Here is a 20,283-nt window from a genome sequence, read left to right as displayed (position 1 = left end):
TCGCCGTAGCAATTCGACAAGCTGAAAAAAAAAACTGGTAATAAATAAATAAATAAATTAACCCATTTGTTACCGTCCGTCTGGCCGCACGTTCGCCTTAGCCCCCCCCTGCGGTCCCCCTGCGGTCGCCTTGAAAATTCTATGGCCGCCGCAGGAACGCCCTAAGGTCACTGTGCGACATCAAATCAAAGACCGTACGGCAATCCTATGTTTTCGGTCTCCACAATTTATAAATACGCCGTGCAGCTCCCCGAAAAATAAAAACATATGTGACTGCTACATTGTGTGACTGTGGAAATGGCCTGGATAATTGCTAGTGGCCATAGATTGTGGAGACCCCACGGCCGCCGTGGCAAATGTGACTTCGGCCAAAATACGCTGTGCGGCTCCCCGAAAAATAAAAACATATGTGACTGCGACATTGTATGACCGTGGAAATACTGCGGTCGCCGTATAATTGCTAGTGGCCGTAGATTTTGGAGACCCCACGGCCGCCGTTCGTCAGGGATGTGTACTTGCCCCCACACTTTTCAGCACTTGTATGGACTGGATTTTAGGGAGGATGTCGGAGAGATCAAGTTGCGGTGCATCGTTTGGGAATGTCAAGATCTCGGACCTTGATTTTGCAGACGATGCAGTCATCTTTGCGGAGACTTTAGACATCCTTTTGGGGGCCCTCGAGGTGCTGAATGAAGAGTCGGAGCCGCTGGGATTACGGGTTTCTTGGGTCAAAACTAAGATCCAGGCTTTCGGTGACATCTTGGATGCTGCTGTCCTGTCTGTGTCTGTTTGTGGTGAGGATGTTGAGGTCGTGGAGAGATTCACTTACCTTGGCAGTGATATTCATGTGTCTGCTGGCTGCGAGTCAGAGGTCAATAGAAGTCTGGGTCGGGCCTGGGGAGTCATGGATTCACTGGATCATGGGGTGTGGCGCTGCCGGTACCTGTGCGGGAGGACGAAAGTCCGAGTCTTCAGGTCCTTGGTACTTCCAGTCTTGCTCTATGGGTGCGAGACTTGGACTCTGACCAAGGATCTGAGACGGAGACTTAATTCCTTTGGTACCAGGTGTCTTCGGAGAATCCTTGGCTATCGCTGGTCGGATTTTGTGTCCAACGAGCGGTTGCTGAGAGAGACTCGGATGAGATTTGTTACCTGCATAGTCCGTGAGCGTCAGTTGCGGCTGTATGGACATGTGGCTCGTTTTCCTGATGCTGATCCTGCTCACCAGATTCTCTCAGCGAGGGAGTCTCATGAGTGGAGGAGGCCAGTGGGCCGACCACGTGCCTCATGGTTGCAGCAGGTTGACCACCATCTCAAGGAGATGGGGATGGGCCTGGCATCTGCCTGGGGGATGGCCAGACGGAGGCCCCTGGAGTACCGACGGAAAGTGGACGCAGCGACGCGCTGTTCTGGCACATGCTCCCATACCTGACCTGACCTGACGGCCGCCGTGGCAAATGTGACCTAGGCCTAAATAACGTGGGATTGTCAGTTCGATGGAGTTCATAAATAAATTATTAGAAAAACATATTGTTGTGGAAATGACTCCTGGGGGATCAAAGATTCTTAGTATAATTGTAGTTATTCCCGAGGACGTGTTTTAGATAAGGGTATAAAATCAACACAGAAGTCAAGCGGGTTGAGGTGGTCTACGAAAACACGTTTGCGAAGTCTTCATGACCAATTTCCATGAGTAGCATCATTTGGAAACTCAAAGGTTGGTGGTAAGGACAGAGGGATGGGGGTGTTCAAGGAAAGATTGAAGGGAAAAAAAATCTTTCCTTAACAATGCTTCATGCAACCGGGCCTTGGGTTTCAGCTGCTACTCCTCTACCCTCAAACACAACCAGACACAGCCAAGTCAACTTTATCGAAAAAACAAATAAATAAATACATGAAACATTAACAAAAAAAACCCAGATTAAAAAAAATATGTAATTATGCCTGCCAGACAATGCATCCGATCAGGTTGGAATTTAAAACATATATTCACAATTATGATCTAGTACTCATGGGGAAGTTTCATGTCGATCGATGAAGCGTTGAAAGAGATTTAATTTTTTTTAAGATTCCCGTTCAATCCAATATGGCTGTCAAACCATGTGATCTATTAATTCTTCATGAACACCCTGGTATCCCCAAGGTCAGGTCAGGTCAGGTATGGGTGTGAATGACAAAGCAGCAGGTCGCTGCTTCCACTTTCCACCGGTACTCCAGGGGCCTCCTTCTGGCCATCCCCCAGGAAGATGCCTGGCCCATCCTCATCTCCTCGAGATGCTGATCAACCTGCTGCAACCATGAGGCAACGTTGTCGGCCCATTGACCTAATCCACTCACGAGGCTCCCTCGCTGAGAGAATCTGGTGAGCAGGATCGGCATTAGGCAAATGAGCCACATATCCACACAGCCGCAGCTGATGCTCACGGACTATGCAGGTAACAAATCTCATTTGAGTCTCTCTCAGCAACCGCTCTTTGTCTGACCAGCGATAGCGAAGGATTTTCCGAAGAGACCAAGTACCAAAGGAGTCAAGTCTCCATCTCAGATCCCTGGTCAGAGTCCAAGTCTCACATCTGCAAAGCAAGACTGGAAGCTCCAAGGACCTGAAGACTCAGACTTTCGTCCTCCTGCACAGGTACCGACAGTGCCACACTCCATGACAAGTGAATCCATGACTACCCAGGCCTGACTCAGACGTGTATTGACCTCTAGCTCAGAGCCAGCAGAGACATGAATATCACTGCCAAGGAAAGTGAATATCTTCGTGACTTGAACATCCTCACCACAAACAGGTACAGACAAGACAGCAGCATCCAAGATGTCAATGAAAGCCTGGCTCTTAGTTTTGACCCAGGAAACCCATAATCTCAGTGGCTACGACTCCTCATTCAGCACCTCGAGGGGCCCCAAAAGGATATCTAGTCTCCGCAAAGATGACTGCATCATCTGCGAAATCAAGGTCAGATATATTGACATTGCCAAATGATGCACCGCAGCTTGACCTCTTCCAGATTCCAGTCAATACAAGTGCTGAAAAGTGTGGGAGTCAGTACACACCCTGATGAACTCCAAAAACAACTGGAAATAAGTCGGAGATGGCATCACCACATCCCAGAGCACTCTCAATTCCAGAGTATAGTGCAGACATCAGATTGATCAGTTTTGGTGGCACCCCACGAACACCGAGAACACCAAGAATCCTCTGGATGGCATCCCGATTCACTGAATCAAATGGTTTACAGAGATCAACATAGGCTGCAAGCAGCTCCGCCGAAACTCTCAGCTGTGGTGGTGGTCGTATGGCAGCTTAGCTGCCGGGGTAGCTATCATTTCTTGAAGCGTGACTGTGTCTCTGATGCAGTACCCCTCTATCAGTACACACACTGGAACTGGTACTCATTTTGCTGACCTCGGAAGGATGACAGGATGAGTCAACCCCCTGGTGTATTAATTCAGCAGCTGACGGGGCTTGAACTCAGGACCCGAGGATCCCAAGCCGCCACCCTAACCACTGAGCCAACACCAGGATAGGTACTCTCATCTGTGTTTGGTGAGGACATGAAGAGCAAGGATACAGTCAATCATTGACCTCTTTGATGTAAAGCCCGACTGCTCTGGGTGCTGGTGCTCAAGCATATTGTGGCAAACCCTATCAAGAATTATCCAAGCAGACCTTACCCGGCACTGAGAGCAGCATCACCCCTCAGTCATTGTTACAGTCTTGGCGATCACCCTTCCCTTTCCAGAGAGGGACAACAAGACCCCTCTTCCAGTCAGATGGGATGATGCCTGTGTTTCAGGCAGAGCACAGACCTGCATGCAACGACATGAGTGCAGCATTTCCACTAACCTTGAGAAGTTCAGCATGTATGCAACAGATCCCAGGAGCTTTACCCCATTTCAACCGTTTCACCGCAGCCTGTTTCCAAAAACGAAGGTGGACCACAGTTGATTGGAGGGTCAGCAATCGGGATAGTAATACCCCTGACATCCAACTCAACAGCCGGTGGATCAGCCTGGAACAGCCGCTCAAAGTAACTGGCCCAGTCGGCCTTCACATCAGACTCCTCTGTCAAGAGCCCACCACTCTCCGCTCTCACTGCAGTGCACCGAGGGACAGGCTTGGAGAAACACAATGCGTGCGCGAACTCCCCTGGAAGGAGGACGAGAATCACTTGACCACATGTGATGCTCGACCCCCCCCCCCCCCACCCCCAACCTCACAGATTCCTCGCACATAAGCCTCCTTGTCCATCCTCAGCACACGTGCAGTTTTACGCCTCAACTCCCTGAACAGCTCAGCTCTGCCATTAAGCCTGGCCCTGTGACTCTGGTCAATGGTATCCAGTGTCCCTCGAGACCAAATTCTTCTTCGCCCTACGGTGAGTTCCAAAACATCCACCAGCAACATTAAGGATGGTGGTCTTGAAGGCATTCAACTCTTCAGGATTCCCCAAAACACCCAGACCCCCCAAATCTCCACTCAGCCTGTTCGCAAACTCCTCAGCTACCCTTGAACCCTTGAGCTTGCCAACAATGAGCCTCGGCTGGGATGGTACCATTCTCCCGGATTTAAGCTGCAACTTCAGAGTTGCTACAATGAGCTTGTGGTCAGTGTTGAGGAACTGAGCACTCCTGTAGACCCTGCAGTTCTGGATCATCCTCCAGCGACCATAAACGAGCACATGGTCAATCTCTTACGCCACACGACCAGCATTGGAATACCAAGCCCAGCAATGAGCCTGTGGGTGCTGAAACCAAGAACCAGCCAACCTACGTTCATGACTTCTTGCAAACACAGGGAACTTCGTAACGCTGTTCTGGTGCACAGTTCCAGACCCATACCCGAGGGGACCAACACATGTCTCAAAACCATCGTTATCAGTTCCAGTCAATGCATTTAACCCCCCCCCCCCTCCAAGACTAGAAGAGTGTCTCGCGTGGGGCACTGATCAACCACAGATTCGAGCATGGCATTGAATGCGTCCTTCACGGTGAGATCACTTGCCTCAGTCGGAGCATACACAGAGACCAAGGAAACAACACCCAAAGAGTGACAAATCCTCAGTCTCATAATACACTCGTTGACCGGTGTTACCTCATTTATCATTGGAATCAGCTTATTGGACACAGCTACAGCAACACCTTGGGCATGGTAATCATCAGAGCGACCAGTCCAATAGGTGAAACAACTCACCATGATCTCGCCACTATACGATCTCCGAACCTCAGAGAGTGCTGCAATACAGATGTTCAAATACTTGAGCTCAGATGATAACAGAGACAGGTGATCATCCTCTCTTAGGGAAAGGACATTCCAGGCACTCACCCAAAGGAGACCGCCATCTGTCGGACGACACCTCAGCACCACTCTGTCACACACCACCGCAATCTGATCCAGGAAGTTTAGCCCGTGTTCTTCCTCCTATCATTAAGGAATGGGGGTTCCGAAGGCTTTGCCCCAATCCCATCATTCGGTGAGCTGCCCTGTGAGGGGCAGCAGCACAGGAGGTACTCCCACGGAGTGGGTTTTCAGGGTTTTTTGAATTTGTGGGTTTTGCGGAATGAAGTGTTTTACGGTGGCCGGAGTGCAAATCCTGCCACCAACCTCCTAAACAAAAGTAACCCAACTGCAGGACGACGTCCGCATATACAGTTGGACACTGGAAATGGATGGGCTTTGGTTCACAAGGAGCTCCTCCACCCTTTGAACAGCATAACAAAGTCAAAAGCTACCACCAAGGCTTGGGGAACATGTGTATGAAGTTTCCCCTCGTTCTGTCTAGCCATTATGGAGAAGAAGATCTTGAAAAGTTTATTCTTCAAAATATAATAGCTGCAAGACAATGTGACTAATGACATTAAAATTTACACCCTATATTCCCTTCGACTGGTAGATATTGTGCATGAAATTTTAGATCAATCTGGTAAGCCATTCTGGAGAAGATTTTTATGTTCAATCCAATACATCTGCCAAAACACATGACTGATGACATCTTCAATTTGATTTTCTCCCGAACATTTTGTTGCTAGCCCTCAAAAATGTTCATACTGTTGGGATGACGTCATAATTAACAACACTTATTCCCCATGCGGATTACTTGACATGTGCCCAAGTTTCAAAAAAAATTTCCACAAAGTAGTTTTGGAGAGAAAGATGTCCAAAGTTTTTATGATTTTTTCTTACAGCATGGCTGCCACACTATGTGACCTATGAGGTCATAATTATCATTAAAACATTCTACATGCATCGTCGCTACCATGGTGAAAATTTTGTGTCAATCCGATAAGCGTTTACAGAAAAAATGAATTTAAAGGCAATAATCCCGGAAAATGCCGGCAGAATAATAATGTGGAAAAATATAGAATAAACATAGCAAAATCAATGGGGTTTCAGCCTGGTACCCGAATAATAAAAATGGGACCAGTGTTGTAGTTCCAACATGAATGGAAGGCAAAAGGTATATTTCAGTATTTACACAAACTACTTGAGATATCAATTGTATTCAAGTAGAATCTGGTTGAGATTGCATACCACGTGACATACTTTTAAAAATGACAAAATCCAAGATGGGTCGAAATAGATCTCGTGGCAATCGCAATACACAAAGGAAACCACCGACAATATACATTTCCCACCACGTACTTGGTTTCAGGCTGGCTGTTGCCCAACTCCTTCCGGCGGACCACAGATGTCTTCCTGGGAAACGCTTTGGAAGAGGTTTCTACAAGGTCCTCTCCACTATGCTTTGGCGGCACTGGAGGAGCATCTTCAACAACCTTGACAGCATCGGTCTAGAGGTCACATCCAGGCCACGAGGACAACAATTACAACTCTGTTAGGCAAAAGTCATACAGCTGCTTTTGTGGCTCGATTACCACTTTTATGGACAGCACATGTTCACCGAATTGAAGGTTTTGAGAACAAGGATGTATGTCTCGCATCTGGCCCGGTAATGGATTCCGAACAAAGATGAGAAATTCCATTAAAACTCTCAGAAACGAAATAGTGTTCAGAATAGTGTTAAAGACTCCACTGTTGATTACACTGTTTCAGATGAAGCCTCATCATCATGCATATTTTGACTGAATATGAATCGCCATTAAGTCAATATACCCTTGCAGCAAGTTCGAGGTCTGGGTTTGACGCTTCGGTTGTCGTCGAGGAAGAGTCATCATTGTCAGCCAGCCCATCCCGCTGCTCCTCCTCTCGCAGACGAGTGCAGTCTGATTCTCGACGCTCTTTCTCATCCCGTCGACGCTGTTCCTTTCTGGCCCGACGCACACTCCCCTTACCTGAAACATCACCAGAAAAACAAACAAAAGCAAGTTACATACCTTTACGTTTCAAAAACAGCATACATGAATTCACTGCCAATAAAAATTATCTGAGAAACATGTTATTTTAGAAGTTTGTACAAAATGTGCATCAAGACAAGGATGCCACCCTGTAATGGTTCAGTGTGATTAAACAGAACCGCAAAATGCCTGTCAGACACAGACACAGAAAGGAGAGGACAGAAGAAGAAAGAGATGGACATCAAAACTGTTTCCTCATGTCAAGGTCTTGCATATAATTTGATCACACATTATTGTTTCAACTTGATCCATTCAATGCTATATGATCAAAAATACCCCTTGTTCGGAATAAATTTTTTAACAAAGCTAACAAATAAAACATATGTGGCCCACCTTGATTGCGTCTTACGTGCAGAGGTTCCTCTCCATCCATTTCCCCAAGAAGAAGGGCCTGCGAATCATCTGTGATACTTGCCACTTCAGACACTGGAACGTATGAACAAAATTCCAACACAGGGTTTTCTGTCGGACCCTCCTCTGTCGTCGTCAGAGGTTGGCTTTCTGTAACTCCACCGCTACAACTGCTGCTACTGCTACTTCTACCAGGACTGCCATTGCTATGTTGTGAGCCCTTTGTTTGGCCCCGTTTGTTTTGACACTTGGATCCGTTTTGTGTGACACTTGGATCTGGAGAAAGACTCGAGTGGTAATGTCCTCGTATCGTTCCCGACTGGGGGCTTCCTCTGTTATTGCTGCTTCCGGAACTTGATCTCGCTTTGCCTCCATCATGGTCAGTCTGTGGCCTACCTGGCGCGCCATGCTGTTGGCTTTGATGATTTAAATGGTGGGTGTGTTGCTGCTGATTATGTTGATGGTGTTGATTGTGCTGCTGATTAGGGTGGTGCTTGGAACTGGAGCCTCCATGCCGCTGTGTCAAGCCGCCCGAAGAAATTGTCCCCTTGCTTCTCGTGCTACCCGAGGGTGTTACCAAATCCACCGTGCTGCAGGAAGGTGGCAGGCAAACAATTTCTGCATTCATTGCCAATTTCACAAAAAATATTTTCATATTCATGCTTAATGCTGGAAGTCACATGCAACCAAACAAGAATATTTGAATCAGGAGGTGTATAATCAGTGTAAACATGTTCCATTGTAAAACCACAAAAGAAGAATGATGACGCCAATGACAACACAAAAGCAAACGACATCACATTGTTGATATCGATAAGAAAAACGGCAAAAACAATTTCAAGTTTGTAGGTACGTGACCATCTAAAGTTTCATAAATGATAAATCATATATAGCTGCTGATTTTTCATCGAATTAGATTAGATTATACACTCTGCTGAAATATGGAGGTCATGGATAGATAACGGAGGCAATGAGAGAATTGCAAGAAAGGCAGGGTATTAGCGACTGGAGAAAAGCTCATGATGGGTCGAAGAAATGGGAGAAGAAATTAAGTGGTAATGGGTTGCTGTTTTGCAAGACTGCAAGGTTGAGGATGAGAGGACAGACACCGACAGACGATTCTTTAGACGTGAGAAGAGGGGAACAAAGGAGTGGCAAATCCAATGTATGGAACTCAGGAGGTACAGGTTTCTAAATGAGAATGTGCAGCCTCGAGGTGCTGGGTAAGGGCGGAGAGTAGAAAAAGATTGGAGGAGCATGACCAGAAGAGAGGAAGAGAGGCGACAGATAGAAGACTGCAAAAGCCACGGACCTGTCTATGGTGAGTGAGGAGCAAGCCCTGAGACTCAGCCTCCAGTCACGCGATAACTACGACTCCAAGGGCCTTGAAGTCCACCACCAAAGGGGCAAAATGGGAAGCCACCGCACCTGCCCAAAGTGGGGAGCCATACTCCATGGCACTTTGGATGCAAGCCTTGTACACTGTTATTAGTTGGCTAAGGCTTAAAAAGAACTTGGCTAGACAGAGTATTCCAAAGAGACCAGCTTTGGAAGGCAGTTTTGAGATCATGGTCTGTCCAAAAGTTAAGAGTTAATTGCATTTGACTGCAAACACGGCCGTTACGAGGCAGAGGTGTTAGTCGGAGCACTTGGCGTGCTGTGGACGAAAATGCAATTTACTGATGATAATTGATCTGTGTTCACATGTAGTAGTTCTCCTTCCAGCAACGAGCTACATGTACAAACTCTTGTTGGATCCATAAAAAATGCCTTTATACAGTGCCTAATTTCTGCAATACACATTTTAAATTTTTGGAAGTTCATAAAGTAAACGAGGAAATTAAAGCAAAATGCACAACATCAGAGATGCAGAAATTAGAGGAAAAAAAACAAAAGAGAAAATAAGCAAAGGATACCTATGGTCATGTCCTAGACCTGCCGAGATCTTCCGGAGATCGAAAGGCCTGTCAGCAAGATCCTCACAAAGACTGCTTGCTGCCTCTGCCTGTAACTGAGCACGGAAGTTTTCCCACAATGCCTGTCCCTCCAGATATGCTCCAAGCAACACTCCGACTAATGCAGCACTAGATATGTGGGGAAGGGGGGGTTTAAAATAAAGAGGAACCACGTCAGAGAATCATGAATAATTGATGGTCACTTAGATTTATATCAAATTTTGGTTAACAATGCATTGCTAAATCTAAAACCACTGCCAAAACGAGGGCAAGACCAGACCATATACAACTCTGTGAACTTCTTGCTTTGCTACAAGTAAAAAAAAAAAGTCTTCATTTATTCATTGCACCAAAAAGTAGCAAATGCAATGCCAAGGGGTGGTGCATTTCCTCCTTCCAAAACAATGGCTCCCCCCAAAAGGCCAGCATCCTGCACCTGGCTTTGCCAATATGCTCACCTGACGAGGCTAAAGACAGCAATGTACAGTAAGCCCTCCCAGTTAGGCCTTGGGAGGGCTTCAGAACACGTGGCAAGCATGTGGTATGGCAGTGAGGCATTCAATACGAATGAGAATTCAGAGTCACGGGCAGTCCTCACTCGAAGTTCTCGGATCACTCGAGACGCCGTAAAATCTGGTGTGAAACTGAGGGAAAGCAAAGTATTAACAGGTCACATTTTAATGGCTGGGAAGGTTAAGTAAGATACAAACTCAGGGGTAGATGGCGAAAGAAATTCATCACCAACAACCAGCACCCCATCCCAACTACGCTTCCCCTCTAAACCCTGTTCAAAGAAAATCAAGTTTGCAGAGAAGATAAACCTCTTTCCACTGAATTTCTCATACTCAAGTTGATGAGTATTACAGCTATAGAGATCGAATCGGAAACGACATGCGTTTGACCATCACAAAATGCAGCACTTTCGACATTTTTCTCAGGTCAACAGATTGTTTAAGATGAGCGATTATAAAAAAAAAATTCCATCAACTCAAAAATAATACAAGGTACATAAAGATATTATATTATGCAAAACTGTTAGACAGTCATCAAAGTGCCTGTTCCTCATCATTATCTCAAAGTTACACAAGAAGACTTTAGGCAACAACCATTGTTGCAAAAACAGGAATACGCTGGAAGGCAGAGGGGGAGGGGGGGAATCTGAGCAGGAGAGAACAGCATAGCAGAGCAAAGCTAAGATGGATAAGCCAGGCACTCACGCGATGCTAAATTCACGCGAGGAGTTTGCTTTAAGGGTAAACGCCTCACAGTTCAGCACGTGGAAGCCATAACCTTCGCAGCTGTAGTCATTGACAGCGATGCTCATGACTCGTAGGTCTAAAGGACCCGGGTTCTCCATTTTGAACGTGCGGGTAAGCGTGAAGTTGGGTTGTTTTGATCGTGATTCTGATGATCAGAGTCAAGGAGGGGGAGGAAAATAACAAGCTCAGATATTCAAGTTAATCGATTGGTGCTCTTATTTCCAAACTAAACTAAACAGCAACATCTGACAAAGTGAAGAAATAAAACATGCATTCTCAAATGCAAATTTAAATACTGTACAGCAATTTTCAAGCTGGGATCAAAACATTGATCATTTCAACCGCGGCTTCCTTGCGTCAAACAGTAAATCATTCCCGCAACTGCACTTTTTCTGCCACAATCCACGTGACATTAACCAGAAGCGCAGAAAAGGCAGGCAATAACCTCAAGTTTATTCTCCTTTCACAGCCACTATTCAAGAGGTCCACTACGATCTCACGATCACAACCATGCAACCTTTAGTGCTCTGACCCTTCCTCACTATCAGTGCAGTCACGAAGAAATGATTCCGTGACTTTGAAGCGGAGCGACGAGTTGGGGCTGGGCACCTTTCCACCGAGCCGAAGAGACTCACTGACCCCCTGTCCACTCACAACGATGCCATCCAGTATCGTCAGATTGTTCCTTGTGTCCAGGGGATGGGGTCAAAAGATTTGGATCAATTCATTTTAATCTCCACAAAGCAAGTTCAAAGATAAATTGCTGTATTGCAAAAACAGATAACCATGTGCAAAACGAGAGCAAATGATGCCATCCCGAAGTATCAAGTTTCAATGTAAAAGCCAACAGTATTGCTTCCAGGTTCCCATTCTGAGCAAAGAAACGAAGAAAAGCAATAATTTTAGCTCAAATAAGATTCATGGAACGAGCAAAATAGCTAAGAGGAAGATACGTTTGCCATGCATGTATGACAGGAAGTTGGACGTGGCCTCAGGATAGCGGTCCCAATATCCAACATTAATCACATCAAGTGCAACAGAGAATACAGGTGCACACAACAATGAAGGGCAGCCTTTTGTGGTTTACAGGACTCATCTCGGCAGTGCCAAAGTAAAAACCTACCTGATGAGCACAAGCGAGGATATGGTGAGGTTGTTTGTCGGAGCAAAACCCAGAGACACAACTCTTTGCTCCCCAGGAGGCAAGTCCAGCCGGAGGCCCTGCACTGCCGATGGCACGCCGAGCCACTCACTGGCCTGCAACGGATGACCCAAATCACAATTACAATGATGAAACAGAGGCTTTCAAGTGTACTGCATCCCCTGAGGAACACTCCAAGTTCCTCTTTGAAGAAATCAAAATGTACAACCAATAAATAATGAATAAAATAAAATAAACAAACAAACCTCACCAGTTTAGAATCAGGCATCACAAGAAATGCTTCCGTTTCTTCAATATGATGCATGTCCAAGTTTAATCTGAAAAAATAAAGGGAACACGAAGATGGACCATCAGGAATATGACACTTTTTTGATGCATCCGTGCACACAGTGAACAAAAATCCTTGTGTGCACATTAGCAATAATGGGAATGATGAAATATGTATTGGAATGTTATTGTGTGGGTTGCAGGGAGGAATAGAGAATTGAAATGCCTGCAAAGCCTATGAACACATCTCAAATGAAGATTGGGCTACAGAGCAGACATATCGGTGTAGAAACGATCAAAAGCTCTAAATCACAGACAATCATTTCAATTTCTGACTGTTGGTGCAATAGGATCGGGGATGAGAAAAACCGCATGAGAAAGAAGCACGATGGGGATTTTTTTTTTCCTTCTCTGCACTTCTTACTTCTTGCCACCCACCCACAACACACCTATCGCTTAGCAGCTTTATAACGGAGGCAGGACTGGGATGCCAGCGAAGGGATAACACCTGACACGATACAGGCACATCAGTGGGATTTTCCAGAAGCAACTGTTCCACCTGGATAGAAATAATGGAGAGTTGGGGTGGAAAAGGTTTTGGCATTGGCTTTCAATGCAACCTCTGACTTGCTCTTCAAAAAGATATTCAGCCAGTGATTACAAAAGCTTGTCATTACGTCTGAATTAATCTTTTGAGCTAACGATTTTATCAACTTATCATCAAAAACCTATTAGATAAAAATGCAATTATATTGATAAAGTAATAAACAGGTGAGGTGTACCAGCAGCAGGATTTTTTGTTGTTGTTGGGGGAGTGGGGGGGGGGGTGGTGGTGGCAGGATGAATAAAACAGTAGAGGCAGATGGGTGGTTTTACATATTATATAAAAAACAAGAACTTTACATCCTCTGCAATGACTTAGATACACGCCAAGAAACATGCATTGCAAGAAACATTTCACACAACTAAAGCGAGGCTGACAGGATGGCCTCGGCCCAAGAGCATCGGTCCTCAAAAGGTGGACCTGGGTCCACATCCGGACCACAGGCATAATCAGTCTGGACCATGGATCTAATTCTAATCCCGGTTAATGGATTAATCTCATGGGGCTAATTTAGCTGCAAAATTATTCATGAGTTAATACCATCTAATGTTTTTCTAGCTATTTGTTAATGGCCTCTGGCATTTAGCCATTCAGCCAAACTTGATAAATGATAAACACAGGAAGGAATTAATGCAGGAGATGATTAAGATGGCTGCCTTGATGGAATAGAAACGGAAGAAAATATTTTCGCTGGTCATGTCTTGTTTCCATTTCATTGCGAACAGTAACTTTGCTGGATTGAGCTCATTGTCATCGATATTTGATGGTGGTATTGCTTCTTGATTTTTTTGGCTTCTGCATTCAACAAATTTCATTTATATTTTACACTAGCAGGGGTGCCCGGTGATGCCTGGCAACACCAGGTCAGTCATCCTGCCCCGTCCCTCCCATATCCTACCTCTGCCTCCTCCCACACCACCCCTCCCTCCAGACTCTCACTGCACCCCTTCTCCTGCATCCTCTGATTAATGGAGGTTGGCTTTGGGGCTTCACACACTCTGGGGACGTAGACAGTGCAAAAATGCAAGTTGTCTCCACAGCTGACTTGTAATACCCTCTGCTACCACCACCACCACCACCGAGTGGCACTACACAATACACATTTACATCGAGAATTTTTGTCGACCTTCCTTACCGAACCCCCATGACTACAGATGAAACCAAGTAGCCCATGTTCACCACAAGGTTAAACTTAGTCCATGTGCCAAGTTTGGTGGCAGTTAGCTGAGTAGTTTTGGCATGAGTGGTGTTACACACAGACAGAAAATGACATATATTTGTTGGACTATGAAATCGATTTAACATTACTCATTCATCGACTTTATATTGGTAAATACATGCCCCTCTTGACAAAGGTACACAGCTCACATTTAGTGAACCACACCATTTGCATTGACTGCATTTCCTGTGTTGACAAGATCATAGACAAGCAAAAGTGACTGCACTACTGCTCACATACTCCGCAATACCCTATCCAATCATAGTTTAACTTGCTGTAACTATAATATTTCAATAAACGAGTTGTTTTATTCATTCGCACAAATGAAGGTTCGAACATCATCATGGCATGTCGGCCAGATAGCAAATGGTGAGGTGAAGTGTGAGGTCAGGTCAGGTATGGGAGAATGCGCAGGATCAGCGCGTTGCTGCATCTACTTTCTGCCAGTACTCCAGAGGCCTCCATCTGGCCATCCCCCCCGACAGATGCGTGGCCCATCCTCATCTCCTTGAGATGTTGATCAACCTGCTGTAACCACGAAGCATGTGGTCGGCCCCATTGGCCTGCTCCACTCACCAGGTTCCCTCGCTGAGAGAATCTGGTGAGCAGGATCAGCGTCAGGAAAACGGGCACCATGTCCATACAGCCGCAACTGACGCTCACGGACTATACAGGTAACAAATCTCATTTGAGCCTCTCAGCAACCGCTCGTTGGACACAAAGTCCAACCAGCGATAGCCAAGTATTCTAAGAAGAGACCTGGTACCAAAGGAATCAAGTCTCTGTCTCAGATCCCTGGTCAGAGTCCAAGTCTCAGATCTGTAGAGCAAGACTGGAAGCACCAAGGACCTGAATACTCGGACTTTTGTCCACCTGCACAAGTACCGACAGCGCCACACCCCGTGATCCAGTGAATCTATGACTCCCCAAGCCTGACCCAAAAGTCTGTTGACCTCTGGCTCACAGCCAGCAGAGACATGAGTAGGGTGAAAATACTGATTCTGGCTCACTTTTCCCCATGTAAATGAATGGGGGATTTTCAGCGATTCATTTTTTTCCCCCGAAAAATTAAACCCCCTTTTTATCCCAAGGTATATTTATTTGTCTCCCCTTTTAACCTAGGGACACTTTTTTTCAAATAACCAATGTAATAATATAAAGATTTGTTCAAGTAGTAAAGTAGTAATGTGATTTGCCAAAGGTGATTCTAAAGAAATATCTGAAACATGTAAGCCTCGGGACACTTTTTCAAATAACCAATGCATATTGTTCAGCTCACTCATTGAACCTATAAAGATTTGTTCATTCTCAAATTAGTTCAATAGTTTAATTTTCTTTGCACAATAATCCCCATCTAAAATATTTAAAAACAAAACATTTGAATCTTTATATTTTTTTAGATACCCCTTTTGTGCCATTACGAAATGATAAACTTCTCTTAATGCTCTTTCTTGTTTGACCACCTCCTGAGCCACAGGTTATTTTTTGGTAAGCCACGCCCACTTTCATGAGCCCCGCCCACTTTTCCCTAAGCCCCGCCCACTTCTCCTCAGTCCCGCCAAAGTTTCATGAGGTATTTTTATAAGCCACGCCCACTTTTCTTAAGCCCACCCACTTTTGCTAAGCCCCGCCTACTCTTCCATCATTTCCAGTTCATCTCTGACTCACAAAGAAATCACGAGAAAATTCAAGAATGTTATGCTTTTGAAAAATTTGCCTGGGCTTGCCCAGGGAATTTCCAAAGAAAACCACACCCACCAGTCTTTCCCTATAAAAGCCTCAAGCCCAGGCTTCATTTTAAACATTTTTTTTTTGCTGGTAATGGTGTGCTGTGTGCTTGCCTGGAGATCGACTACTTGTCTGGAACTAAACCTTCAAGTTGATGAACTGAATTGAAACCTCTTATCCATTGAGGTAAGATTTTATTTCCCTATTTTCAGTTTGATTTAAGCATCGACTCATTGAATAATTAAATAACTTAATTAATACATTATTATTTTCTCTCACAGGAAATTGTATCTGAAATACGAAATGAAAATACTGCTTTTGCGACAACTTGGGGCGAAATTGTTGGCTTGGTTGAAGACCTTATGAGCGACCAAGACCCACAGAACGAGTTCATCCTTGATGACCCAACCAAAGAGTTATACCTTGGAGACCAGCAAAATCCTGAAAAAGAGTTTTGCAACAATAGTACTCATTGTGAGTTATCAAGACAATACCCCCTGAACAAGTTTACCTTGATGAGCCAGAATACAAGTTTTACCTTGGAGACTCACAAATTTCAGACAATTTGAAAAATGGAGTTTTCCTTGATGATCCACAGTTATACGATGTGAGATCTATCACTGAAACCCATAAAAATTGGAAAAAATGGAGATTTCCTTGATGATCCACAGTTATACTATGCAAGATCTTTCACTGAAACCCATAAAAATTGGAAAAATGGAGTTTTCCTTGATGATCGACAGTTATACTATGTGAGATCTATCACCGAAACCTACAATATTTCTGGAAATTGTGATTCGACCTTGAAGTCTGGGATAGATGGTTATATTTTTGGAGACTTGAAATGTGGGTTCTGGCTTGATAACTCACAATGTGATACGTATCTTGGAAACTCAACAGGAATGTGGTTATACCTTGGAGACTTGAAAAGTTGGGTTTATTTTGGAGACTTGAAATGCGACCACTCTTTGGGATCTAAACCTATCAAGAAAGTTCTTACTCCCCCTTTCGAAGTCATCAAACCTGAAAGCCTTAAAAGACAGAATTGGAAGAAGAGAAAAACACATAAAAAATATATATTGTTAGTTCTGGGAAGAAAGTGCAGGCTTACTCCCCCTTTCTACATCATCAAACCTGAAAGCCTTAAAAGACAGAATTGGAAGAAGAGAAGAAAAAAAACGTGAAAAAAAATATATGGGTGGAAATCTCATTTTGAAAAAGACATTGTGTTGGGTGAGGGTTGGGGGGTTGGGGTTGAGATTTTGAATGTGAGGGTTGGGACACACACACACACACACACACACACACACACACACACATACACACACACACACACACACACACACACACACACACACACACACACGTTAAGTCTTGACTATTCAGTTGAGGATTCTGTGTTTGGGGTTCACAGATCTAAGAACGTCTCCCTTCACACACATTATATACTGCTATACACCTCGGACTTTGCCCTCGAGTGTCCACAACGGTGTATAGTAGGAGGGAGTGAAGCGCGAACCCATTGCTCCCATTGCACACACACACACACACACACACACACACACACACACACACACACACACACACACACACACACACACACACACACACACACACACACACACACACACACACACACACACACACACCAACAAACAAAAGTTAAGCCTTGACTATTCAGTTGAGGATTCTGTGTTTGGGGTTCACAGATCAAAGAACGTCCCCCTTCACACATATTATATACTGTTATACACCTCGGACTTGGCCCTCGAGTGTCCACAACGGTGTTTCGTAGGAGGGAGTGAAGGACCAACCCATTGCTCCCATGGGTATTATCTGCTTAGTTTTGTCTTTTGTAATTCCTGTGAATAAAATGAACCTAAAATCTCTTCCCCTTCTAAAGCATATATCTTATAAGTCCAACGAACCGTATCTATTACATAAACAATTTTAAAAAGTTCGTTCGTCCATCGTTTAATATAACCTTTTTCAAAATGAGATTTACACCTATATATTCTTATGATATCACCAACTTTGAACTTAGGTTTTCTGATATTAATCTCTTTTTCATATTTTAATTTTGTAAATGTTTCTGATGGTTTCATATTCGTTGACGTGTGAATCGTGTCATTATACTTATCCACAATATCCTGAATAAAGGATGACCATTGTTGTGAACCGAGTTCTGTGAATTTTTTATGGAGTCTCTTTTAAGGTACGATTAAAACGTTCAACAACAACAGCCTTCCCTTCATTAAAGGTACTGTATATTGTAATACTGTTATTTTTTAAAAAATTCATAAATGTCTTGTTATAAAACTCTCTACCCTCATCAGTCCACAATTTGTTAGGTTTTCTCTTACTTTTATTAAATATCTGTTGAAAGGCGAACATAAGAGTATTACCTGTTTTGTTTTTTAAAGGGACAACCCATGCGTATCTACTCCTCAAATCAATAACGGTTAAAGCATACTTGTACCCCCCTTATCATTATTGAGTTCAATCAAATCAGCGGACCAGATATAATCAACTTCCTTGGAATAAACCTTCCTTCTACGAAACTTTGTGAATATTGGTTTATGTAATTCATCAGCTAATTGCCCTTCAGTCTTAATGACATCATTAGAGCCTATAAGTTTTTTGAATTTCCAAGTCCAAGTTTCAATTTAGCACTGATCATCTTCTTCACGATGAACCGATCAACTTTTTCTCTCAAGGTTGGATTTTGTATCAGAGACAAATTATACAACATTTCTCTATCGGCTTCATGCTTTTCTTCCAAAGTTGTGGTATTCCCATAATCAATATCATGTCTCATGCACACTTCATCAACTCTATTGATGGGATTACTCCATGATTTAGGATTGTCTGTCTCATCTCATCTTTTATCAAAGTTTGTGCCTGGACCACAGAAAGAATACCCTGGGAGATGTAATTCCCCTGGTATTCCAGTAGTTGTAAATTTACTTCCTGATAAAAACTTTTGTATATCTCCTCCGAGTTTGTGTTTGGAGATAAATTGATTTTTTTTTTGAACCACACACCGAACATATACCTTTTTGTATAACCCTGTTATTTTTACTTTTAATATATGAAATATTTTTAGTATTAGTTTTCTTTTTACATTTCAGACAATAACTCATTTATTTGTGAGAAAAATTCCTGCAGTGCAAAAACCTTTTTCGTTTCCAACATGCACATTTGAATCTTAATTTTTAAAACATAAAGAATCCTCAGAAATGCCTTCACTCTCTCCTCCATTTATTTAAGAAAAAAAAAATGAAAAACTTGAATTAAAATGAATATCTTGCCGATGTCAATAGTGTTGTCGAAAATATTGCAAATAGACTTGTCAATTCTTTGTTTTCCTCCTTGGTGGGTTGAGTTATTTTCTGTAATACCCCCAATCTTTTTTTAATCTCACTGGTTTCCATATTTTCATATTTATTAAGTCTCGCTCTTTGCTTCCTCTCCTTCTCTCTCTTCTCTCTCTCTCCTCCTTCTCTTTCTTCTTTCTTCTCCCTCTCCTCCTTCTCTCTCTTCTCCTTTTCCTCCTCTTCTTTCTCTTCAACTCCTTCCTCGTCCCTTACTATCCTTGAATCGCTTACACCCCATAGAATATCATACATTCATCAGGATTTCTTGTTATTCCTGCATCCAAAATAATTTTTTTAACAACAGGAAACCAATAAAATTTCTTTTGAATTTCTAAAAGAGCCTTATGTTTTCTTAACTTTATAATTTTTTCATTATTTAACATTCAAATTAAATCCAAAGTTGTCAGTTTATCAACATCAGCATAATGCCAATCTTTTATTGAAAATACCTCATTCTTATGTTGTAGAACATATTTATTAAAATACCGAATAGCCTTTTCTTGAAGGTATGCTTGGACACAAATGATAATTTTCTTGAAGCCTTCTTGCTGTCATTTACATATTAGAAATATATGTTAGAATAATATTATGGCACGAAACACCTCCCCATCTTCCCATAGTTAAATCATTTTGTATTTCCTTACTTATTATATATAATCCTGTTTTTTCTGTTTTCATGATATAAACTATGGCAAAACCATTATTATATTTACCCTTGTTAAATTCTTTTATTTGTTGTTTACTAATCGTGCTTCCAGAAAACTCATTCTCAATACCAAGTGTATAATATTCTTCCTTACGAGACTGATATAATTGTTCCAGGTCTTCTAGGTCAATTTTAAATGACCAATTATACCCGAAATCATTCATATCATACCCCCATTGTTCTATTCTCATACAAATGATACGCCCTTCTTTATAAAAATTTATTTTAATTCGAACTGTGAATTCTGTATGGCCTGGAGATAAAAAAAAAATCAACACTTCTGTATCTTTGGAATA

At 43.3% G+C, this 20,283-nt stretch overlaps 1 protein-coding gene across 4 annotated transcripts in view; it reads right to left on the bottom strand.

The window, feature by feature from the left end:
* The window catches only part of TMEM131 (transmembrane protein 131), a 211,876-nt gene that overhangs the window by 33,250 nt on the left and 158,343 nt on the right, over positions 1-20,283 (bottom strand). For all 4 annotated transcript variants that reach the window (XM_085852639.1, XM_085852640.1, XM_085852641.1 and 1 more), the window contains 10 exons: positions 12,803-12,912; positions 12,337-12,403; positions 12,048-12,181; positions 11,467-11,609; positions 10,883-11,069; positions 10,124-10,309; positions 9,627-9,794; positions 7,693-8,300; positions 7,118-7,296; positions 6,647-6,795 (listed from right to left, as the gene is read on the bottom strand). In XM_085852639.1, the coding sequence (XP_085708765.1) occupies positions 6,647-6,795; positions 7,118-7,296; positions 7,693-8,300; positions 9,627-9,794; positions 10,124-10,309; positions 10,883-11,069; positions 11,467-11,609; positions 12,048-12,181; positions 12,337-12,403; positions 12,803-12,912 (1,931 nt within the window). The remainder of the gene's footprint in view (positions 1-6,646; positions 6,796-7,117; positions 7,297-7,692; positions 8,301-9,626; positions 9,795-10,123; positions 10,310-10,882; positions 11,070-11,466; positions 11,610-12,047; positions 12,182-12,336; positions 12,404-12,802; positions 12,913-20,283) is intronic.

Source organism: Eptatretus burgeri, chromosome 13 (genome assembly GCF_056783735.1).
Source record: "Eptatretus burgeri isolate ZD-2024b chromosome 13, Ebu_testis_v1, whole genome shotgun sequence".
NCBI lineage: Eukaryota > Metazoa > Chordata > Myxini > Myxiniformes > Myxinidae > Eptatretus > Eptatretus burgeri.
Note: the sequence above shows the minus strand (reverse complement) of the source record. Positions and strands in the feature narration are given on the sequence as shown.